At 41.9% G+C, this 23,033-nt stretch overlaps 1 protein-coding gene across 4 annotated transcripts; it reads right to left on the bottom strand.

Moving 5' to 3' along the window:
• Nucleotides 1-733: 733 nt before the first annotated feature.
• Nucleotides 734-20,523, bottom strand: LOC115131723 (histone-lysine N-methyltransferase EHMT2-like). Of its 4 annotated transcripts, none has more exons than XM_029663665.2 (27): nucleotides 20,383-20,523; nucleotides 19,586-19,652; nucleotides 19,315-19,482; nucleotides 18,927-19,165; nucleotides 18,648-18,726; nucleotides 18,240-18,322; nucleotides 17,078-17,218; nucleotides 15,948-16,019; nucleotides 15,673-15,793; nucleotides 15,454-15,558; nucleotides 15,077-15,213; nucleotides 14,356-14,499; nucleotides 13,803-14,113; nucleotides 13,307-13,531; nucleotides 12,917-12,999; nucleotides 11,886-11,992; nucleotides 11,536-11,658; nucleotides 11,008-11,169; nucleotides 10,375-10,479; nucleotides 9,986-10,140; nucleotides 9,447-9,759; nucleotides 9,252-9,329; nucleotides 5,299-5,414; nucleotides 2,615-2,701; nucleotides 1,939-2,017; nucleotides 1,574-1,749; nucleotides 734-1,303 (listed from the first exon to the last, which is right to left on the bottom strand). In XM_029663665.2, the coding sequence occupies exons 1-27, from the start codon at nucleotides 20,506-20,508 to the stop codon at nucleotides 1,123-1,125; spliced, it is 3,783 nt and encodes a 1,260-aa protein (XP_029519525.2). In that variant the 5' UTR covers nucleotides 20,509-20,523; the 3' UTR covers nucleotides 734-1,122. The 4 variants fall into 4 exon arrangements, 3 of the variants coding, with proteins under 3 accessions (XP_029519525.2, XP_029519527.1, XP_064876604.1); XM_029663667.2 differs by having other exon boundaries at nucleotides 11,068-11,169; nucleotides 20,383-20,466; XM_065020532.1 differs by having other exon boundaries at nucleotides 19,586-19,931; nucleotides 20,383-20,429.
• Nucleotides 20,524-23,033: the final 2,510 nt, after the last annotated feature.

Raw genomic sequence — 23,033 nt, 5'->3', positions numbered from 1 at the left:
ATTGTGTTGTGTGACAAAACTGCACTTTTTAGTGGCCTGTGTAATGATCATGCTGTTTAATCAGCTTCTTGATATCCCACACCTGTCAGGTGGATGGATTATCTTGGCAATGTTCAAATGTGTGCTCCAAATGTGAGAAATAAGCTTTTGTCATATGGAATATTTCTGGGATTTTTATTTAGGCTCATGAAAATGGAACCAACACTTTACAATTTGGTTCAGTGTATTTAGGATGTTTGAGGGAGTGACTTACTACGTCACACTAAAAGCCCTTATTGCTTTATAAAGGTTTCATTCAGTCTCCCCATGATCTTCAGTGATTAACATGAACAAGCCTGTCAGATGGACTTCAGATGCTGTCAGTATTACTGGAGAAGTTATAAAAGCGAAGAGTTCATACTCCCTTTCCCATCATGAGCTGTATAAGACTTTGCAATAACCATGAATTGGGGCAAAGGAAAGCATGGTTGAGTTGACTCGCAGATAGTGGCACCTATACAAAACGTCCCAAAAACTTTGTCCAAGACCAGATTAAGGTGCTGTTCAGAGCAAAGGTTCAAACTAAAAAGAATTAAGGTACAGATGGAATGTTACATTATCTCAACATTATCTCAACTGTTTCTGCAAACTATGTAGAAATTAGAACAACCAATTCTCTGGATTGTCTCAGCTGCTTGATATTCAGTGAGTTGTATGAAATGCAACACTGCTGAAACAAATGTAGATCCATTAGTCGATTTGTAATCACATTTATTAAATGACAGAACATAAAACAAAAGGGACTTTGTTTTAAAAAAAACAAAGACGTATGCATAACTTCATTACTACACAAGTCAGCTGTTGGTAACTTCAACTGCTTCACAGCAGTAGACTATCATGGTGGAGTACTGTGAAATGAATTATTCAGTATGTATTTGGCACAGCAAGTGGTGAGCATAACTTGATCTCTCATGGCAATACTGTACTGTATGAAAGGGTCTTACACAGAAGACACCTTTTGTCCAGTCACTTATACCCTATACATCGAAGTTAAGATTTGTCTACCACACTGAAACAATAAATGCACAAATTCGTACAAAATGAAGTGACTAAAAAAATACACGCAACAGGCCCCAGGGAAGCCTAGGAGTTTCCTAACATGGCAAGCCCAGGGTCAGTCTCCGATTCTGGGCAGGCCTCCAGTCGAGCGAGCCTGTTCTGCTCCAAGGCGATGGCCTCCGCTGAGTGTTTGCATTTCTCTGATCCACACTGGCAGGTGAAGTATTTACTCTTTATGTCCCAGAAGCGGTCTCCATAATCAAACCTGTTTACACAGAAAGAGCATGGATACAATTCTCAGCCTGGAATTACAATGCATGTTAATATCACAATCCTAGTGGAATAAACAATATACTCAGGCCATTTTATTTCTGGTGCAAGAGAAGTGATACACGGAATAGATGCTACGGTTACTGAAAAAGTGGTGCCAAATCATGTTTCAACTTTCCTAAGGCAGTATCAAAGTCAGTCCACTGGGCTTCCATTTTGTGTCTGGCGCTCAGATCTACAGTGTGTATGCGGTGCAGCCTCTCACCCTAGTTCCTGTCCTGTGAGGATGTCTCTGGAACTGAAGAAAGCGATGCGGGGGAAGCGCAGGTCCTGGTGTAGCATGAATACACGCACAGGGATGATGTTAGGGTCGCACAGGTGGTTTATGAAGCGGCTGATGTTACCGTAGTAACGGGCATCGATGCAGTACACCTCCCCATCCTTTAGAGGGAAGGAGAGAGAGATGTATTAAGGTGCATAGGAATATCAGTGTAGTCCATTTTTTAAAACTTCTGTCTCTAAATGACGGTAAAGTCCACACCGGTTGTATTTGGCGCATGTGACAAATCAAATTTAAAATATTTTATCGTTTATGTGTAATCCTATGAGAGAAAAAAACAGATGAGGTACCTTATTGTCCAGGTCAAAGAGGTAGGAGTCATCTTCCCTTACATCTGCCTCTGCATCAGAGATCAGTTCTCCAACATATCTGTGTGGAGAGAAATGTTACTTACATTCATCAACAAGCCAATTAATTAATTGACAAACTGTCAAAACATTAAATTAAGCCAATCATACTGTTGGAGCCAAAATCCAATTTTCTTTGTGCTATATTTATTGTTTTGCTCCATTTAGAAACATATTTTTGAATATAAGTATACATATTGCATTACAAATTAATGAGTATGGTTGATGAACGTTTTTTTGGTTTTCATGGGTATTTAAAAGCATTATGGAGCCTTTTTCCCTTTCATGTTCCCCTTCCCTTTACCTATTTAGGTTTTTGGCAGTAGGAGTCAACATGGCCTCACGTATGGCAGTACTTACAGTTTTTTGACTGCTACGCAAATAGTTGGAACTAAGAAAGCTGTTATTAGTCTATACTTTGTGTTTACCATTTAAATCTGATCAATTGGACCATCGATGGAATATAGCCTATGAAATTACCTTTGTATGGAAAGTAAAATGAATGCTCGTTTTTACACTATCGGAGCATACCTGTGGCCTCAAGGCAAGTTTGGAATTGGATTACGAATTGCCTTTATACACACACATTTTCTTTGAATAACCAAACGCACACACTTACTCGCAGATGAAGCTGCCTTGGGGAATGTCCTGTAGAGCCCGTACTCCCCATCCCATCTTCTCTGTCCGGTACAACTGTAGACGCACCCTAAGAGTGAGAGAACGTATACAAGTGATATTGTACCAGGACACAGACCAGAGTAAGATTAGCATTTTAGTCATTTCGCAAACGCCGTTATCCAGAGTGGCTTACAGTAGTGAGTGCATTCATATTTCTTACCCCCGTGGGAATCAAACACACAACCCTAGCATTGCAAGCACCATGCTCTACCAACTGAGCCACACAGGACAATGTAAGACGTCGAAAACACCACCGTCATAAAGACTGACAAGATAAATCAAAGTATGTGTTTGAGTAAGAGATGAGGGTACAGTCATAGATACAGTGCCTTCAGTATTCATACCCCTGGACTTCCACATTTTGCTGTGCTACAGACTGAATTCAAAACTTATTCAATTGATTTCTCACCCATCAACACCCCATAATGACAGTGAAAATACGGTTTTAGAAATTGTAGCAAATTCATTCAATTATATACAGAAATCTCATTTATACAGTACCAGTCAAAAGTTGACACCTACTCCATTCAAGGGTTTTTCTTTATTTGTATCATTTTCTACATTGTAGAATAATAGTGAAGACGCATGAAATAACACATGGAATCATGTAACCAAAAAAATATATATTTTATGAGATTCTTCAAAGCAGCTTTTCACACGCTTGGCATTCTCTCAACCAGCTTCATGAGGTAGTCACATGGAATGCATTTCAATTAACAGGTGTGCCTTCTTAACTTCGAGTGTAGGGGGCAGGATTTTCGTTTTTTTGGCTAAAAAACGTACCCATTTGAAACTGCCGATTTCTCAGGCCCAGAAACTAGAATATGCAAAAAATTGTCAGATTAGGATAGAAAACACTCTAAAGTTTCCAAAACTGTCAAAATATTGTCTGTGAGTATAACAGATCTGATATTGCAGGCGAAAACCTGAGAAAAATCAAACCCGGAAGTGCTGTTTTTCCCGAAAGCTCTCTGTTCCATTGGGATGCCTTGCCTCCATTTAAAGGGATATCAACCATATTCCTTTTCCTACGGCTTCCTCAAGGTGTCAACAGTCTTTAGACATAGTTTCAGGCTTTTATTTTGAAAAATGAGCGAGAAAGATTACTTTGCGTCAGTGGATAGCTGGGTGTTCGCAGAGTTTTGCTTGTGCAACAGAGTGGGGCACCCATTGTCTCTCCCTCTCCTATTGAAAAAGTGACAGTCCGGGTTGATATATTATCGATTATATATTTTAAAAACAACCTGAGGATTGATTATAAAAAAACGTTTGACATGTTTCTGTGGACATTACGGATACTATTTTGAATTTGTCTGCGATGTCGTGACCGCTTGAGCCTGTGGATTTCTGAACATACAAATGGAGGTATTTTGAATATAAAAATCTTTATGGAACAAAAGGAACATTTATTGTGTAACTGGGAGTCTCGTGAGCGCAAACATCCGAAGATCAAAGGTAAGCGATTTAATCTATTGCTTTTCTGACTTTCGTGACCAATCTACTTGGCTGCTTAGTGTTTAAAATAGTCTACTGAGAGAGATTTTCTTACAAACGCTTGTTATGCTTTCTCCGAAAAGCTTTATTGAAATCTGACACGCTAGGTGGATTAACAAGCTAAACTGTGTTTTGCTATATTGCACTTGTGATTTCATGAAAATGAAATATTTGTAGTAATTTAATTAGAATTTGGCACGCTGCTATTCAGCGGGTGTTGATGAAAATTATCCCGCTAAAGGGATGGGTGCGTCAAGAAGTTAAAAGTACATTTGTGGAATTTCTTTCCTTAATGCATTTGAGCAAATCAGTTGTTGTGACAAGGGGGGTGGGTATACAGAAGATAGTCCATATTATGGCAAGAAAAGCTCAAATAACCAAAGAAAAAAATACAGCATCATTACTTTAAGACATGAAGGTCAGTCAATGTGGAGCATTAAGAACTTTGAACATTTCTTCAAGTGCAGTCGCAAAAACCATGTGTTGAAACTGGCTCTCATGAGGACCGCCAGAGGAAAGAAAGACCCAGAGTTACCTCTGCTCCAGAGGATAAATTCATTAGCGTTAACTACACCTCAGATTGCAGCCCAAATAAATGCTTCAGAGTTCAAGTAACAGACACCTCTCAACAACTGTTCAGAGGAGACTGCATTAATCAGGCCTTCATGGTCAAATTGCTGAAAAGAAACCACTACCAAAGGACACCAATAAGAAGAGACTTGCTTGGGCCAAGAAACACCAGCAATGGACATTAGACCGGTGGAAACCACTCCCCATCTAACTTAACAGAGACATATACAAAGAGACTCTCAAAGCTGTAATCACAGCCAAATGGGCTTCTACAATGTATTGACTCAGTGGTAGTAATACTTATGTGAATGAGATTTCAGGATACAATTTCTAATAAATTTGCAAAACTTTCTAAAATCATGTTTTCACCTTGTCATTATGGGCATTGTGTGTAGATGGTGAGACTAAAAAATGTTTTACCCACTTCGAATTCAGGCTGTAACAACAAAATGTGGAATAAGTCATGGGGTATGAATACTTTCGGGAAGGCACTGTATATATACACAATAGTGTTCTAATTTAATTTCAATATGTACAGTCGTGTAGTAACACAGCTCTTACTTGATCCCCGCCTGCACCACTCTGTTCTTGCAGGTGCGGTAGCAGGAGCATGCCAGGTTACACTCAAATATGAGAGGCGGTTCGATCTTATTGAACTCCTGGAGCAAGCGGTGGTCCTGGTAAACACAGAAAACACATGTAATCCCCCACGAATGATGCTGCGCCCCCCTTGGGTCAATCAGTGTACATTTGTAAATACCGGATCTCTTACGCCAGACGCAACATTCGTCAAAACAGAACCATCACCCTCTCAAAAGCTTGTCTGGTGCGTAAAACCAGCGAATTCAGACAAACAAAAAGGTGTAATGGGCTCGTGCTCAAATGTCACAAAGCTTACTTCATTCTTTTTTGTTTTATTATTATTTTCTCTGCATCAGGGATAGCGTACACAGACGTTTCGGCTTTACAGCCTTCTTCAGTGTGTAGATACAATTATCTTAATTTGAAACAGCATTTGTCAAGAACAACCAATGAGCAGCAGGTGCTTTAAAATCAGGGTTGCCACTCATCTGGCAATCAGAGAAGTGGCTTTTCTACCGGTATACAAATTAGTCAAAGAAATACATATTTATACATGAGCAGGCACAAGGACAACTCACGAATCAACTGCACCAGGTGTCTGCTACCCTGAATACATCATATCAATTCATGAGACAGCCCACCACAAAGGACATCAGGCACAGCCGTTCATAAATATGTTGGGCCAACTCAAACGTTACACAAAATCTGATATACAAGAACACTGTCCATAACAGTTTAAATGTAGCTTATAGGAGGGAGGTGAAATCTAATTCTTCGTTTAAACCGCGTGGAGAAACAGAATTTAATTTATATATCCACATGGCTTCTCTTTGGAGTAATTTGTTGAATCATAAATCACCTCTACATGGTGGACAAACATTTTAGATCACGACGCAACGCAATTATGTATCTCGCAATTGGCGAGGTGATATTTAGACGTCTAATAGTGGATTTATGTTCTATGGTGTACTTTCAATGCACGATGTTTTTCCAAAATAAATCTTATTGCAAGAACACTAACATATAAATAACTCCTTTAGTAGTGCAAGTTATACATGACTATGTTTCCTTATGGTGCTACAAGAGGGACATGATATAACGGGGAAGCAACCTTTTAGGAAGGCCCCTTCTCTCTCTCTGACCACATCGGATTTAACATGTTTGATAGATTTCCTGATCGTTTGTAGGTGAATAAATGTGGATTCTGGAAGTACGAATTTAAAGGAGTCTGATAATATAGTCCAATGTCATTCTCAATATACTTGATGCCATTACAGCTATTATTGAAAGTAAGTATATAGTTTACAGAAAACTGTTTATTCTGTTTTTGTTAGGATTTATTAAGAAAATGGATTCTGTTCAAGTTTAACTCTTTTTTTTTAAAGCCAGGTATCATCAAGTGAAAACTCAAGGAGAGAATTTAATTGTTAATTATATTTTTCCTCTGCGTCACAGATGCAACGCAGTCAATGAAGTTGGATTACTGGTAAACCTCATCTTAGGGGGAAGAGGCTGTAAACCCGAAACATCTGTGTACGTTATCCCGGATGCAGTGAAAATCCTTTATTTTATCAAATACAGTAACAGTCAAAAGTTTGGACACTTCATTCTAGGGATTTTATTTTTACTATGAAATAACACATATGGAATCATGTAGTAATAAAAATAAAAAAAAGTGTTAATTAAAAATATTTTATTTGAGATTTTCAAGTAGCCTGCCTTGAACACAGCTTTGCACACTTGGCATTCTCTCAACCAGCTTCACCTGGAGTTGCTAAGCACTTGTTAGCTGCTTTTCCATCACTCCGCGGCCCAACTCATGCCAAACCATCTCAATTGGGTTGAGGTCAGGAGATTGTGGAGACCAGGTCATCTGATGCATGACTCAATCACTCTCCTTCTTGGTCAAATTGCCCTTAGACAGCCTGGAGGTGTGTTGGGTCATTGTCCTGTTGAAAAACAAATGAGTCCCACAAAGCCCAAACCAGATGGAATGGCGTACCGCTGAGGAATGCTGGGGTAACCATACTAGTTAAGTGTGCCTTGAATTCTAAATAAATCACTGACAGTGTCACCAGCAAAGCACCCCCACCATCACACCTCCTCCTGCATGCATCAGGGTGGGAACCACATGTGGAGATCAATACGTTCACCAAAAGGACAAATTTCCAGCGGTCTAATGACCATTGCTCGTGTTTCTTGGCACAAGCAACTTTCTTCTTATTGGTGTCCCTTAGTAGTAGTTTCTTTCAGTAATTTGAACATGAATGCTAGATTCACGCAGTCTCCCCTGAACAGTTGATGCTGTAAAGCATTTATTTGGGCTGCAAATTCTGAGGCTGGTAACTCTAATGAACTTATCCTCTGCAGCAGAGGTAACTCTGGGTCTTTCATTCCTGTGGCGGTCCTCATGAGAGCCAGTTTTATCATAGCGCTTGATGTTTTTTGCGAAGGCACTTGAAGAAACTTTCAAAGTTCTTAATTGTCCATATTGACTGACCTTCATGTCTTAAAGTAATGATGCACTGTCGTTTCTCTATGCTTATTTGAGCTGTTCTTGCCATAATATGGACTTGGTCTTTTACCAAATAGGGCTATCTCCTGTATACCACCCATACCATGTCACAACACAACTGATTTGCCCAAATGCATTAACATTTAAGTCATTTAGCAGACGCTCTTATCCAGAGCGACTTACAAATTGGTGCATTCACCTTATGACGTCATTAAGGAAATACATTTCAAAAATGTACTTTTAACAAGGCACACCTGTTAATTGAAATGCATTCCAGGAAGCTGGTTGAGAGAATGCCAAGAGTGTGCAAAGCTGTCATCAAGGCAAAGGGTGGCTACTTTGAAGAATCTCAAATATTTGTTTATCACTTTTTGGGTTAGTACATGAGTCCATGTGTTATTTCATTTAAGTCTTCACTATTATTCTTCTTCAATGTAGAAAATAGTAAAAAGAAAATAAAAACCCTGGAATGAGTAGGTGTGTCCAGACATGACTGGTACTGTAATTAAGTAAGCTTTATGCAACATTTTGTCAGACGTTTCATCCACCCAAGTTGTCAAAATTGGGCCAGTGAAGTCTGAGGTATCACGTGGGTTAGCTAGACTCATATCCCTGAGCATGGGTGACAAATTTCAGCACTCTGATTAAAAAGATCAAGAGAAACAAACATGTGCATGTTATAGCGCCCCAGTGTGGCCCGATATGAATGTTCTTGCATATGTTGAGTCTTGACAGTGTTCACATCATGTGTACCAAATTGTTACAATATGAATATCCTTGACTGACTTATATGCATTTGTGTGCAAGATCACACCCACGTGAATGTTTATTGGTCAATAGCAGCCATGTTGTTTTAGGTACTTGTATGGAAAATATTGCTTTGTCCATAGATGCCGCATATCAAGTTTTGTGCAGATCAGTTAGGGGTGAGTGCGTGACCCTTTCAATGTTACCATTTTCAATCTATGTTATTGCGCCACCATCTGGCCAATCAGTGTAATTTTGTAAAGTCTGGATCTCTATGGCAAGACATCATTCACCCAAGTTGTCAAAATAGGGCCATTGCTGTCTGAGCTATCGTGTGTGACGAACGTACAAACGAATAGACGGAGACAAATCCACAGTCCCCTCCCCAATTTCATCATGGGTGACAAAAAAGGGACATACACAGTTTGTTACACTTTATTTGGAAAGTCCATCACAAATAATCTGTTTAACAAACTATCCACAGTCCAATAAGATGATAATATGTACAATTTGAAGAAGCAAGCTCTCTGAAAACCCAGGATTTTTACAAGGTTCCAGATTTGGTTTCCTTATTCAAATATATTTTTAAAACTACAACATTTACAGCTAGAATGGCTGAATACTTTAAAAGCCAAATAGTGGGATGTAAAATAAATAATGTGTCACTAACCTTGTCGTACCAGCAGCGGATACTGAGCTGTCCACACAGACAGTTGCTGGAGGAGCAGTCATCTGTGCAGCTGCAGTGCTGAGGGAGAGATACAGACACACGTTTGTAGAAAGGGAAAACACATGCCTGATAAATGATAATAAGTATCATAGTATGGATCATCTACAAGTGTGAGGTGTTACCATATGTATGTACCTGTAAGTGCGTGATGTTGCGGTCGATGTTCATGGCTGAAGTCTCACAGTTCTCGGAGACGTACTTGTAGTCTGAGGGACATCCCTCATCATCCACTGCGTTCACACAGGGGATAGGCACGTTCTCATACCCCTGGGCTACGTCACTGCTGATGATCTTCTCTGTACGAAGCATGCGATTGGCTATCCCTCTCCGCAGCTTCCGGTTTATCTGGAGTGACACCCAGACGGGCGAATCGGAACGCGCCAGAGAAAGAGGAGTGTCCCCCTCCCTGTTCATGATGTCAATGTCTGCCCCCCTAGAGAGGAAAAGCCTGTAGAGAGAAGGAGGTAAGGAATCAAAACAAACAAAAGGTGCTAAAGTTGCCCTTAAACCACAGATCTAGGATCAGATTAGGGTATGGGGAGGGTAATCTCAGGGGGGTGTAAAATGCTCAACTGTCTTCAGATTAGCATCTACAGACAAATTCCTTCTATTCCAAACTGAGACACTATAGGAGTGACTGATGGATGCAATTGACAGGCCATAGGGCTACTCACGTGACACACTCAAGGAAGCCCTCCCTGGAAGCAATGTGTAGGGGAGTGTCCCCGTGCATGTTGACAGAGGACAGCTGGCAGCCAGCATTCAGCACCATCTCTGCTATCTCCACACAGCCTGCGAAGGACGCCCAGTGGAGACACACATTCATCTCCTAATTGAGAGAGGAGAGATTTTTATCATCCCAGGGGGACTTCAATCACAAATTAATGGACATAAAAAAAATATATATAGAAGAATTTGAGTCAACCAAAATGACCCACACCATTAAATAAAGAAGCAAATGTTGTCGTTTCAAGGATTTGTGCCTATAAATTTGTGCCTTCCTTCAAAATCAGTTTGGCCATTGTATGCCAATATGTTGTTATACCAGGACAGAAAGACTAACCTTGTCCTTGAGGGTGACGTCAGCTCCCCTGTTAAGCAGTGCTCTGATGACATTTATGTGCTTATGCTCTGCAGCCCAGATGATAGAAGTCCAGCCTCCACTATCCTGAAAGGGGGGTACAGCACATTGACAGAGGGTTAGGGGACTGGACTATACAATAGTATTCAAGCCAATACAGCCAAACACAAGTGCTATGGTTCAGTACATTACATGGAACTGGTAGATTAAACATACAGATTTACTCTGCCGGTAACTGTTAACTCAGAGTCTATTGACTAATTAAGAACTACAGGTACCTAACACTACCAAGTGACACGTGATACAGTATCTGTTATTGAGTACATTGAATGATTACTATACCTACAAAGGAAGAAGTTAGTGCTACGCAAAATAAAGGAGTACTACAGTGCAGAGACAAACATAACATACAGTTTGAAATTAGATACAAACTCTGGCATATGTAAAAAAAATTAAAAAATTAAAAAAAAACCATTTAAGATATAATTTAAAAAAAAGTTCATATCAAATAAAGAATCGAGAAATAAATGATTTTAAACAAATTCTCAGAACACAAGACAACGTGGTCAATGAACATGACAAAGAGTGACACAGACTGATAAAACACACACTGACTTGTTGGTTGTTGCCACCCTGTCTAGAGCCCAAGAGTGTTCCTCTCTCGCTCTTCCCCACCTGTGCGTTGATGTCCACCTGTCCCGTCTCCAACAAAAGGGTGACAATGTCCAGACTTCCCAGTTTGGCTGCGTGGTGGAGACCAGTGTAGCCATCTTCCTCCTGGAGAGAAGAGGGGGAGAAGAGAGGAAAAACAGAGGGAAACAGTGAGGAAAGGGAGATGGAAAGAGAATGGAAAAAAACAATAGTTTGGGGGAAGGAAGACAATAGGAGAGGTGGACAAAGAAATTCTCATTTTAATATGGGTCAGAAGTGGATAACTTGATCGCAATCAAGATTGTATTAACATACCGCCTACAGGTCCAAGCTATAATTAGTCTAGAATAGATTCTCCTGTTGACTTCTGAGATGACTCAAGGTGATTATCAAGTTCTTTCAGGTTTAAGTCCTTTACGGCTCATGTTATTAGAGCCACTACTAATGTCAGCGGGTCGACATTGGTATAGGGGCTGTTTACCAGACACTCACAGTGTGATAGACGCAGGCTCCACTCTGGACCAGGTACCTGGTCACTTCCACATGGTTGTTGACGATGGCCTCCAGGAGAGGGGTCCTCATGGATTTGTCTTGGACGTCCAGTTTCGCGCCTGCCTGTAAATAGACGAGACATTTATTTGAGCACTCTGGTGAATAAGAACTGTATGAGAGACACTCTGATCCATATTTGTGTGAATAAGTGTAAAGGAGTCACTTATCACTGACCATAACGATAAAAAGCAGGGTCGTATTCATTTGGGCACACCGTAGTAGAACGTTTGCAACAGAAAACTGCCTAATGAATTTCACGCAGTTGTAATTGAAGTGAAAAGATTGTTCACCTGCACCAGCATGTAGCAGACCTCCAGCAGGCCTCTCTGGGCTGCAACGTGGAGAGCACAGCGTCTGTTCTGGGATTCAGCCTGGTAGGCTGGGTCTATGCCCTCCACTGAACCAAACATAGAGAGGACGTGGAGTGGAGGGGTTATTAGCAGCAGTAGGAGTCAATGTCATCTCATTCATTCACTTGCATATGACCCTGTATCACCGCCTGGTATGGCAACTGCTCCGCCCATAACCGCAAGGCTCTCCAGAGGGTAGTGAGGTCTGCACAACGCATCACCGGGGGCAAACTACCTGCCCTCCAGGGGACCTACACCACCAGATGTCACAGGAAGGCCAAAAAGATCATCAAGGACAACAACCACCCGAGCCACTGCCTTTTCACCCCGCTATCATCTAGAAGGCGAGGTCACTACTAGTGCATCAAAGCAGGGACCGAGAGACTGAAAAACAGCTTCTATCTCAAGGCCATCAGACTGTTAAACAGCCACCACTAACATTGAGTGGCTGCTGCCTACCTACAGACTCAAATCTCTAGCCACTTTAATAATTGGATGTAATAAATGTACCACTAGTCACTTTAAACAATGTCACTTTATATAATGTTTACATACCCTACATTACTCATCGCATATACTGTACTCTATACCATCTACTGCATCTTGCCTATGCCGTTCTGTACCATCACTCGTTCATATATTTTTATGTACATATTCTTATTCATTCCTTTACACTTGTGTGTATAAGGTAGTTGTTGTGAAATTGTTAGATTACTTGTTAGATATTACTGCATGGTCAGAACTAGAAGCATAAGCATTTCACAACACTCGCATTAACATCTGCTAACCATGTGTATGTGACAAATAAAATTTGATTTGACTTATGTGAAAGAACAATGGTAACATGAGTTTCCAGAGCCGATGAAAGAGAGATGAGGAGAGCAAACCCCTTTAGACAAAATATGCAATCAAATCAGGAATGTCTATTTTACCTAACAGTAAAATAGGAACAGATTCCTTATGATACTTACTGAGCATGAGCAGAACTCGCTGCACCTCGCCCTGCTTGGCGGCTGGATAGAGCTGGCGGGGGTGGAACCTCAGCTTCTTCCTCCTGACCAATCACAACCAATAAATCACCAAGTGAGAACAGCTCCTATGTTATGGCTGTCAGGACTCTGTAAAATGCATCTCTCCCACACCTACACCTATTCCACCTAACCACCGATCCAACACCATTAAATACATTTCCCCAATTCAGTCAGTTCAGAAAAGGGGAGGAAAGATGGATGTATTTTCAAAGCATCTAAACAGGGCTCAAGTGTAGCTGTAAACAATTCCCATCAATCATTGATTTGCAATAAAGAATTGTTATTCTAAAAGACAGACCATTATTAGTCTATTTCATTATTTTGTCTCACCTCTCAGTGTCCTGGGTGAGAATAGCCTTCTGCAGCGCTGCCCTACTGGGCCCAGGGGGAAGTGCACTGGGACAGATTGGCTTCCCATTGGGCAGACAGAGGGAGGGTCCCACACTGTCCACTCCCCCCTCCCCTGGGGGAGCTGCGTTGACAGGCCCGGCTGCCACAGCGGCTTGGGGGGGCTGCTGCTCCGGGTCCTTCTTTACCACCCCACGCATCCTCGCACTGACGGATAGAGAAGAGAAAGAGTGTGTAAAAAAAAGACGGACAATTAGGGTAGTGCGAATATCCATAATTTCCACATGAATAGTTATCAAATAATACAGAATCACAGACACAAGCTCAAATCAATCAATTATCCACAAATATGCAACAAGCAGAACAAAAGCACCCAATGATTGAAGTGCAGCGTAGAAAAAAAAAAAAAAATCATACTGCATCCTACACTTAGTCATATCCCACATCTTAATTTCCCGCTTTCTGCCTCCATCCTCACCTGATAGGGCCTTCTGGCCTCTTCCCGTTCTTCAGCGCCCCCGTGGAGGCCGCCAGGGAGAGGGCCGAGGGAATGGAGGGTGGGAGGGATGGTGTGGTGGTGGAGGAGGCTGAGGTGGTGACCACAGTGACCGCAGATGCTGAGGGGGGGATGGTGACCTCTTGGGCCTCCGAGGCATCCTCGCCACAGTGGGGGCAGAAGAGCATGCCCGTGCCCAAGCCCCTGCCCCTCCCAGCCCCCAGCACTGTCACACAGCCCCGGTGGAAGCGGTGGGCGATGCGCTGGTCCGGACAGCACTCTAGGAAGGTGCCCTGGGAGATCAGTTAGGGAGGGGTGTGTGGGTTAAGGCCAGGTCAAACATATACTGTACATGCAGACTTATAATGCATCTCAAGTGTCTGCAGTGCCCTCTCTGTCTCCTCTCCATCTTTACAACAGATCTGAAAACACAAGCTATGTTAGAAAAGAATATGGAGGATGTCTACTTGGAATTTTCTTTCACCTAACCAGTTCAGACAGTATGTGTGATTGTGGGGGTGGCACAAAACCTCACCGCGATACAGAAGTATCCACATCCAGGGCAGCAGTGATGTTTGACCATATGTGACCGATGGCTCTCGCACAGCACCATGAGGGAAACTCGACTGGACGGGCGCATGGTCTCCCCCTTCAGAATAATATTGGTACAGCCCACCAGCTGTGAAAGAGAGGGAGAGGGAAAAATTGAAAGGGAAAGTAAGTATTGAAGAGTCATATGTTGATTCTAAATTAGATGAATCTCCTATATTCATTTAGCAGCGACTCCTAAAAATATGATGTAAAAAATAAGTAGACGATAATGGAGATAAATATTTTTTCATAAAGATTATCTTTGAGAATTAACAACCAACAGAATAAAAACTAAACCAACAGAGAGAATCTAAAATTCCAAAAAAGTAACGGTATGGGGAATACAAAAAATAACGTTTGAGTCACTTAGATAGCATAAGAACACGGCATTAAGCCGTGGTAAAATGTGAAGAATAGCAGGAAATTTGCTTAAAATCTGCAAATTCTCTTCACCCCATGGCAAAATTGCAGGATATTTGTTTTAAACTGCAATTTTATTTTGTCTGTGCGGCCAAGAGCGCGGCCTCTAAAACCTTCAGTCAGAGACGGCACCATTGGCCACACCCAAAACCAAGCTAACTTTGCCACCGCTGCTGAAAAGAATCCTAGGTGAAACACAGCTTCATGTAGGCAACATGTGCACAGCCAGCCAGCCACACACACACCTCTCCATTGACGCTCTCTGTGGCCATGCAGAGTCTGTTGGGCCGTCTGCTGGTGCCGTCTACGCGTGGTGCTTCCATCCTGCAGCTGCACAGAGGCAGCTCCTCCAGACGTTCCGTCTCCCCACCATCACTGCCTTCTACACAGGCATGCAGATAACATCATCGGTGTTATATGGTACTGTAGCAGATAATCAGTGCTATTCACTGAGAGCCATATCGTGGCTTTAGTTATGTTCGCAAATCATGTGTTCACAAGACATCAATGGGAGATTTGTGTCAAAGATACAGAAAGCATACGTCAAGCTCGGATTTGACCCAGAGAGTCCATGGATAAAGACATGCAGATTGTATATTGGGTGTGAACACCATCTACCCACCGTGGTGAGGTGAGCGTGTTAGGCTGTCTGCAGCCGCGATGTCCAGGGAGCCCAAGGCAACCTCTGTGTACTCGCGGGACCCACCTAGAGCAGATGCTGCCGACACTGCTGGGAGTTACAACAGAAAATAAATATTGACCAGCAATAGGGCACTGTGGTGAGGATAGTGCCGGTGATAATACTATTTATACAACTAATCAAGATCTCCCTGTCACCCGCCTCTTCCTGCCTCTACTCCTTCGACTCTCTCTCTCCCTTTTCCCCGCCCTGGGCGAGTCCATGGCGAATCGCTGCTCACTTTGTTCATCTGGCCCTGCCTCTGTGGGTCCGACTCAGAGCTCTGTGGACAAAGAGGGTTTGGTTGACCGGCAGAGAAACATTGCTTTGCTGGAACATAATGTCTATTTGGGCAAGGGAATCGAATGAAACACGTTGCCTAAAACTGCCTGATAAATGATTGTAACTACCAACACAAGACGGGTTCAACTACTCACATGATCTGTCATGTTACCAGACTCCTCTGCCTCTCTTTCATGTAGCCTTTCCTCTATTCTACCATCTTCAGACTGCAAAAGGAACAAATGGAAGATATACATATGGAAAGAGAGCAGCAACAGTGTCCTTGTAACTATTTTAAATCGTGGCTATTCAGCATTAACTCTAACTGGTACGCCAAGCAAAAAATATCTGAAAAATATATTTTCTGCAAAATGTGTATTGAGCCTCAGCATAGGCCAATAAATGAAATAAAATTGTTTGCCTGACTTAAAACTTTGATTGGTTGAGAAGTTTGCGACGCTTTACCTGTCGGTTGAGTTGCCCAATTAGAGTAAACAAATTTTGTATAGGAATTTGCATATACTTTTAAAATAATTTTTAAAAAACATGATACATGAATTTACATGATGTCTGCTTCATTTACTTTTAATGGGCGATAGGCCCGGTTAAAATGGGGACTGATATCAAATATTAATAAATATCATACACGTGTCAAAATATTAACATTAAAATGAATGTAAATTAATGCATTTACAGTTTAAATGCTTTGAATATCAGTAAAATGACATGTACTGAATGATATTGTGAAACATACTGACGATAACAGGCAGACCGTGATTAATGATACGGATTTGAAATAAGTTGTGTATTTGCACAGACAAAAAAATCCCAAAATATTTATCCATTGTCCATTTGACTTCGTAGCATTCCTTTAATATTCCCCACCTGGTAGAGCATATTTTTCAAGAGTTCCTAAAATTGTAAAACAAAATTTTAAAATGATTTGAATTACTTTTGTTTTAGAAAATTACATTTTATATACAATTAGTACAGAAAAATGTGTGATAAATAAGGTTCAGTTTTGCTCATGTTCACTTCCTGGTTTTCAACCATCTTTGAATGTGTGTTTAAACAAATATGGGATTTTGATCAAGAAAACTACATGACCATTTTACTAAATGGCATTGATCGAGATGATAAAACATGCCAAACTAAATTCATGTTTAATTTCATTTAAAAATTGGTTGAGCTGCCTGTTAAAGTGTATATACAAATGGGTTGTGGCCACAATAATCATATTTATTCTGTGGTGGGCATATCAGTTACATTGATATTAGCCTCTGACCTTGCTGTCGGAATAGGCTGCATCCGTGTCGTCTCTTGCATAGGGGTTATAGAGAAGGAACTCGTCCTCATCTGCATCCTCCTCCAAGTCCTCCAGCCAACTATCACGCCGTCTCGCAGCCTCGCGGAGTACACGATCTTCCTGAAATTCAAGTAAGAAAAACTAAACGTTAGGTCAGGGTCACTCCTTAATTAATATCTCAACATGAGACCTATTATGCTGCCAAACATACCCTTGTAAAACTGACCATGCTACCAATCCTCGACTTTGGCGATGTCATTTACAAAATAGCCTCCAATACCCTACTCAACAAATTGGATGCAGTCTATCATAGTGCAATCCGTTTTGTCACCAAAGCCCCATATACTACCCACCATTGCGACCTGTACGCTCTCGTTGGCTGGCCCTCGCTTCATACTCGTCGCCAAACCCACTGGCTCCATGTCATCTACAAGACCCTGCTAGGTAAAGTCCCCCCTTATCTCAGCTCGCTGGTCACCATAGCATCTCCCACCTGTAGCACACGCTCCAGCAGGTATATCTCTCTAGTCACCCCCAAAACCAATTCTTTCTTTGGCCGCCTCTCCTTCCAGTTCTCTGCTGCCAATGACTGGAACGAACTACAAAAATCTCTGAAACTGGAAACACTTATCTCCCTCACTAGCTTTAAGCACCAACTGTCAGAGCAGCTCACACATTACTGCACCTGTACATAGCCCACCTATAATTTAGCCCAAACAACGACCTCTTTCCCTACTGGATTTTATTTATTTTGCACCCCATTATTTTTATTTCTACTTTGCACATTCTTCCATTGCAAATCTACCATTCCAGTGTTTTACTTGCTATATTGTATTTACTTTGCCACCATGGCCTTTTTTTGCCTTTACCTCCCTTATCTCCACCTCATTTGCTCACATCGTATATAGACTTGTTTATACTGTATTATTGACTGTATGTTTGTTTTACTCCATGTGTAACTGTGTCGTTGTATGTGTCGAACTGCTTTGCTTTATCTTGGCCAGGTCGCAATTGTAAATGACAACTTGTTCTCAACTTGCCTACCTGGTTAAATAAAGGTGAAATAAAAAAATAAAAAATAAGCAACTATTATTTCACAAAGCTATTAGAAAGCACTGACACACCCCTTCCCCGTCCTTACCTTCTGCTCTGTGCCTATAGCGCTCTCTGCCTTCTCAGGTGTACAGTCAAAACCTTGGCCCAACCTTCTCCTTTTTGCTGCCGCTGAGTAAAAGACACACAATTAATGTGACATAATTCAAACTAAACCGTAAGTAATCTTACACAAACATTAAACATTCAAACATTTTGAATTTTATATTGTGTGTGTGCATCTCTGAGCGACGTTCTATCGATTCCCAGAGGGAAAAAAAAGGTGGTGTACCAGCTATATTTCAGCCTGCTTGAATGGGGAATGGCTCAGAGACATGAAATGACCCCGGGAATCGATAGAACATCGCTCAGAGATGCACAAATAATATAGAACATTCAAAATGGGCTAATCTTTCCTTTAACTCAGTCTAAATGTATGCAATTTTTCAACACTGACCAGTATCGCTGTCTGTCGTGAAGCTGGTCGTGGGGTCTGTGGGGTTAACTGGCACGATTGGAGACTCAATGCACCTCACCTGAAAGGCAAAAACTCTATGGATCAGATGGTCAGGAAGTGGTTAATGTGACAGGAATAGAAAGCTTGAGTGGTAAAATACTCTTCTTGTCAACATACTAACTCAAACATAAGATATACCCTTTTTGATTGATATCACAATATAAATGGCTATTCTAAAGAATATAGTGCTACTACCAGGCATCATCTTAGGAGACTCACCTGTGTTGGGGGAGGTCTGTTCATGGTCTTGCGAGCACGGTGTATCTTTGCTGTCTGGGGAGAGGAGGATGAGGGATGGGGAGAGGAGGATGAGGGATGGGGAGAGGAGGATGAGGGATGGGGCGGGAGAGCTTTACTTCCAGGACCAAAAACACTCATCTTTGCTCTGCCAGGTGGAGAGGAAGTGGAAGTGGAGGAGAGTGAAGAGGATGTGGATGGAAGAGTCTTTGCTGCATGTCCTGTGAGTGGGGAATAAATGAAGGAATCATAGGTTAAACCAGATTATGAAAACTAAGGAAGAGAGAGAGAACTGACAATAAGGTATAAACATGAAATCAATGTTAATTCAGTCTTGTAACCATGGACACTAGATAGATCAATCTTATACCTGCAAGGTTTCTGCTGGACACAGAAGAGGATGTTGTTGATAGTCGTTCGCTCTCCTCCCCGTTTTTCGAACCATCCCCCTGAATCTCCTGGAATAGCGACTGTGACAGCATTCCACCCATCGGCTCGGTCTCCTTCGTAACCACTGCTGTGGCAGTACTTGCATCACCTAGGAAACATTCAAAGCCTCTGCATCAACATGCACAGCACAACCCTAATAAAAAGGTGTATATATTTGAGAATCTACAGTAGACAAATATTTACATCCATACCTTCATCTGGCTGGCTTGAGTCTCTCACTTTAGGTACGGTTTCCGATGCATCATTCTCAGAAAACTCCTAACATTGGGAAAATACATGAGCAGCACATGAGGCACTCACTAGAATAAAAAAAAATTGTGCAACAGTTTCAGATCACATTACAAATAATATACTGAATAAATGAATGAATGAATACAACCGTAACAAGAGAGATTTTAACATCCATAATGGCTGGAAGTGGTATCTCCTGAGGTAATGTTGAAATTGTAGTGCTTTTACACCTGCATTGCTTGCTGTTTGGGGTTTTAGGCTGGGTTTCTGTACAGCACTTTGAGATATCAGCTGATGTACGAAGGGCTATATAAATAAATTTGATTTGATTTAGTGAGTGACAATGAAATGCACTCACGCATAGAAATGGAACTTTTCCTATTGTAACGTTGTGCACGAGCCAAATAGATAGCTACTGAAGTTGAAACCTTTCAATAACATTGAAAATATTGGACACTCAATCTCCACAAAATGTACTGCAAAATATAGGAATATTTGCTATAAATGTTTAATTGTGAACATTTTCCTAAATTTTCCAGAGCCCTTTTCTACCTGTGTCTGACAAGCTAGTTAGCTACGTTAATTGTTTACGGGGGCTGGCTTCATACTAGCCGAATGCCAGAAACAAGACTATGCGAGCAAAACAACTTGCATTTCGTGTATGGATCTTCGATGTATTGATTAACTGACTAATTTTCAAATCAACATAGCCGTTGTAAATTAGCTAGCTTAGAGGGGGGGACGAAAATGTCTTTACCTTGGTCATTTTCTCAGCTGCCGACATGTTTCCAATGAAATTAGACGTATTTGACGTGGTGCGTGTAAACGTGCATTCTCCGCCCCTTTCTTCGTTGGCCTTTCTCTCGTTTCCGGGTTGGGACATCCGGTTTTGTGCAATTCTATATCCGGTCTAAGGTGTATGGGCTTGCTCGCATTGCGTTTCTACTGCCTCCAGAATATTACTGATGTCAAATTGCTAGCTATAAATTGTAGAAAGTCATGTGGCTACAACTAGTTAGCTATGCAGATTTTCACCATTACCACGCTGCAACTAACGTTACCCCATACTCCCGATGTTAGCTAGATAAATTGGCTAAATTCGTCGCTAGGAAAGCTAACTAGCTTGATTCCTGGCATTGGCTACAAACTAGAAGGCTAACCAGACGACAGGTTTGAAAGGGTAACGTTAACTAGCTAGCTTTCAATCCCTGCTAGGTCACGTTAGCTAGCTAGCTTGTTTCAACTCTGCAAGTCAACGTTAGCTGGCATTCAAGGGCTGACTGTTCTTACATGTTCTATTGTGTAACGTTAGTGTAAAAAAAATGGAAGGATCCAACTATGTCAACAAATCACATTTTATTTGTCACATGCGCCGAATTACAACAGGTTTTGACCTTAGAGTAAAATGCTTACTTACGAGCCTGTAACTAACGCAGTTTTATGAAAAATACCCCAAATAAATAAAAGCAACAATTAAAGAGCAGCAGTAAAATAACAATAGCGAGGCTATATACACATGGTACTGGTACAGAGTAAATGTGCGGGGGCACCGGTTAGTTGAGGTAATACATGTGGGTAGAGTTATTAAAGTGACTCATGCATAGATAATAACAAGAGTAGCGGTAGTGTAGAGTAGTAGGTGGCAATGCAAATACAATAGTCTGGGTAGCCATTTGATTAGATGTTCAGTGGTCTTATGGGTGGCTTGGGGGTAGAAGCTGTTTAGAAGCCTCTTGGACCTAGACTTAGTGCTCCAGTACCGCAGTCTATGGCTAGGGTGACTGCAGTCTTTGACAATGTTTTGGGCCTTCCTCTGACACCGCCTGGTATAGAAGTTCTGGATGGCAGGAAGCTTGGCCCCAGTGATGTGGCCGAGCAGTTACCATACCAGGCAGTGATGCAACCAGCCAGGATGCTCTCGATGGTGCAGCTGTAGAACCTTTTGAGGATATGAGGACCCATGCCAAATCTTTTCAGTCTCCTGAGGGGGAATAGGTTTTGTCGTGCCCTCTTCACGACTATTGGTGTGCTTGGACCGTGTTAGTTTGTTGGTGAAGAACTTGAAGCTCTCAACCTCCTCCACTACAGCCCCGTCGATGAGAATGGGGGTGTGCTCGGTCCTCCTTTTCCTGTAGTCCACAATCATCTGCTTAGTCTTGATCACGTTGAGGGAGAGGTTGTTGTCCTGGCACCACAGTCAGGTCTCTGACCTCCTCCCAATATGCTGTCTCATCATTGTTGGTGATCAGGCCTACAACTGTTGTGTCATCGGCAAACGTACTGATGGTGTTGGAGTCGAGCCTGGCTGTGCAGGAATGGACTGAGCAGGCACCGTGTTGAGGATCAGCATGGCGGATGTGTTGTTACCTACCCTTACCACCTGGGGGCGGCCTGTCAGAAAGTCCAGGATCCAGTTGCAGAGGGAGGAGTTTAGTCCAAGGGTCCTTAGGTTAGTGATGAGCTTTAAGGGCACTGTGGTGATGAACACTGAGCTGTAGTCAATGAATAGCATTCTCACATAGATGTTCCCTTTGTCCAGGTGTGAAAGGGCAGTGTGGATCTGTTGGGGCGGTATGCAAATTGGAGTGGGTCTAGGGTTTCTGGGATAATGGTGTTGATGTGAGCCATGACCAGCCTTTCAAAGCACTTCATGGCTACAGATGTGAGTGCTACGGGTCGGTAGTGTTCTTGAGCAGAGGGACTATGGTGGTCTGCTTGAAACATGTTGGTATTACAGATATGTTGGTGAAGACACTTGCCAGTTGGTCAGCACATGCTCTGAGTACATGTCCTGGTAAACCGTCTGGCCCTGCGGCCTTGTGAATGTTGACCTGTCTTGCTCACATCGGCTACGGAGAGCGTGATCACAGAGATGTCCGAAACAGCTGGTGCTCTCATGCATGCTTCAGTGTTTCTTGTCTCGAAGTGAGCATAAAAGGCATTTAGCTCGTCTGGTAAGCTCGCATCACTGGGCAGCTCGCGGCTTGGTTTCCCTTTGTAGTTCGTAATAGTTTGCAAAACCTGCCACATCCACAAGCCCTGCCAACTAGCAATCTCTTCATTCAAATACTCAATCATGGACACTCTTACTGACAGTTGTGGCTGCTTTATGTGATGTATTGCTGTCTCTACCTTCTTGCCCTTTGTGCTGTTGTCTGTGGCCAATCATTTTTGTACCATGTTTTGTGCTGCTACCATGTTATGTTGCTACCATGCTGTGTTATGTGTTGCTGCCTTGCTATGTTGTTGTCTTAGGTCTTTCTTTATGTAGAGTTGTGTTGTCTCTCTTGTTTTGATGTGTATTTTGTCCTATATTGCCTTTTGGTAGGCCATCATTGTAAATGAGAATTTGTTCTTAACTGACTTGCCTAGTTCAATAAAGGTTAAATAAAATAAAACATTAAAATC

Source organism: Oncorhynchus nerka, linkage group LG7 (genome assembly GCF_034236695.1).
Source record: "Oncorhynchus nerka isolate Pitt River linkage group LG7, Oner_Uvic_2.0, whole genome shotgun sequence".
NCBI lineage: Eukaryota > Metazoa > Chordata > Actinopteri > Salmoniformes > Salmonidae > Oncorhynchus > Oncorhynchus nerka.
This window is presented reverse-complemented; position numbering and strand designations above follow the sequence as displayed.

Bases quoted from the DNA above. Each gene is read 5' to 3' on its own strand.
- LOC115131723 (XM_029663665.2), bottom strand. From the start codon at position 20,508: ATGTCCCAACCCGGAAACGAGAGAAAGGCCAACGAAGAAAGGGGCGGA. The intron at 13,000-13,306 runs GTGAGACAAAAT...GTGATTGGTCAG, and splicing joins CTCACCCAGGACACTGAGAG to GAGGAAGAAGCTGAGGTTCC. The intron at 5,415-9,251 runs GTTAGTGACACA...TGTGTTTACCAG, and splicing joins TCCGCTGCTGGTACGACAAG to GACCACCGCTTGCTCCAGGA.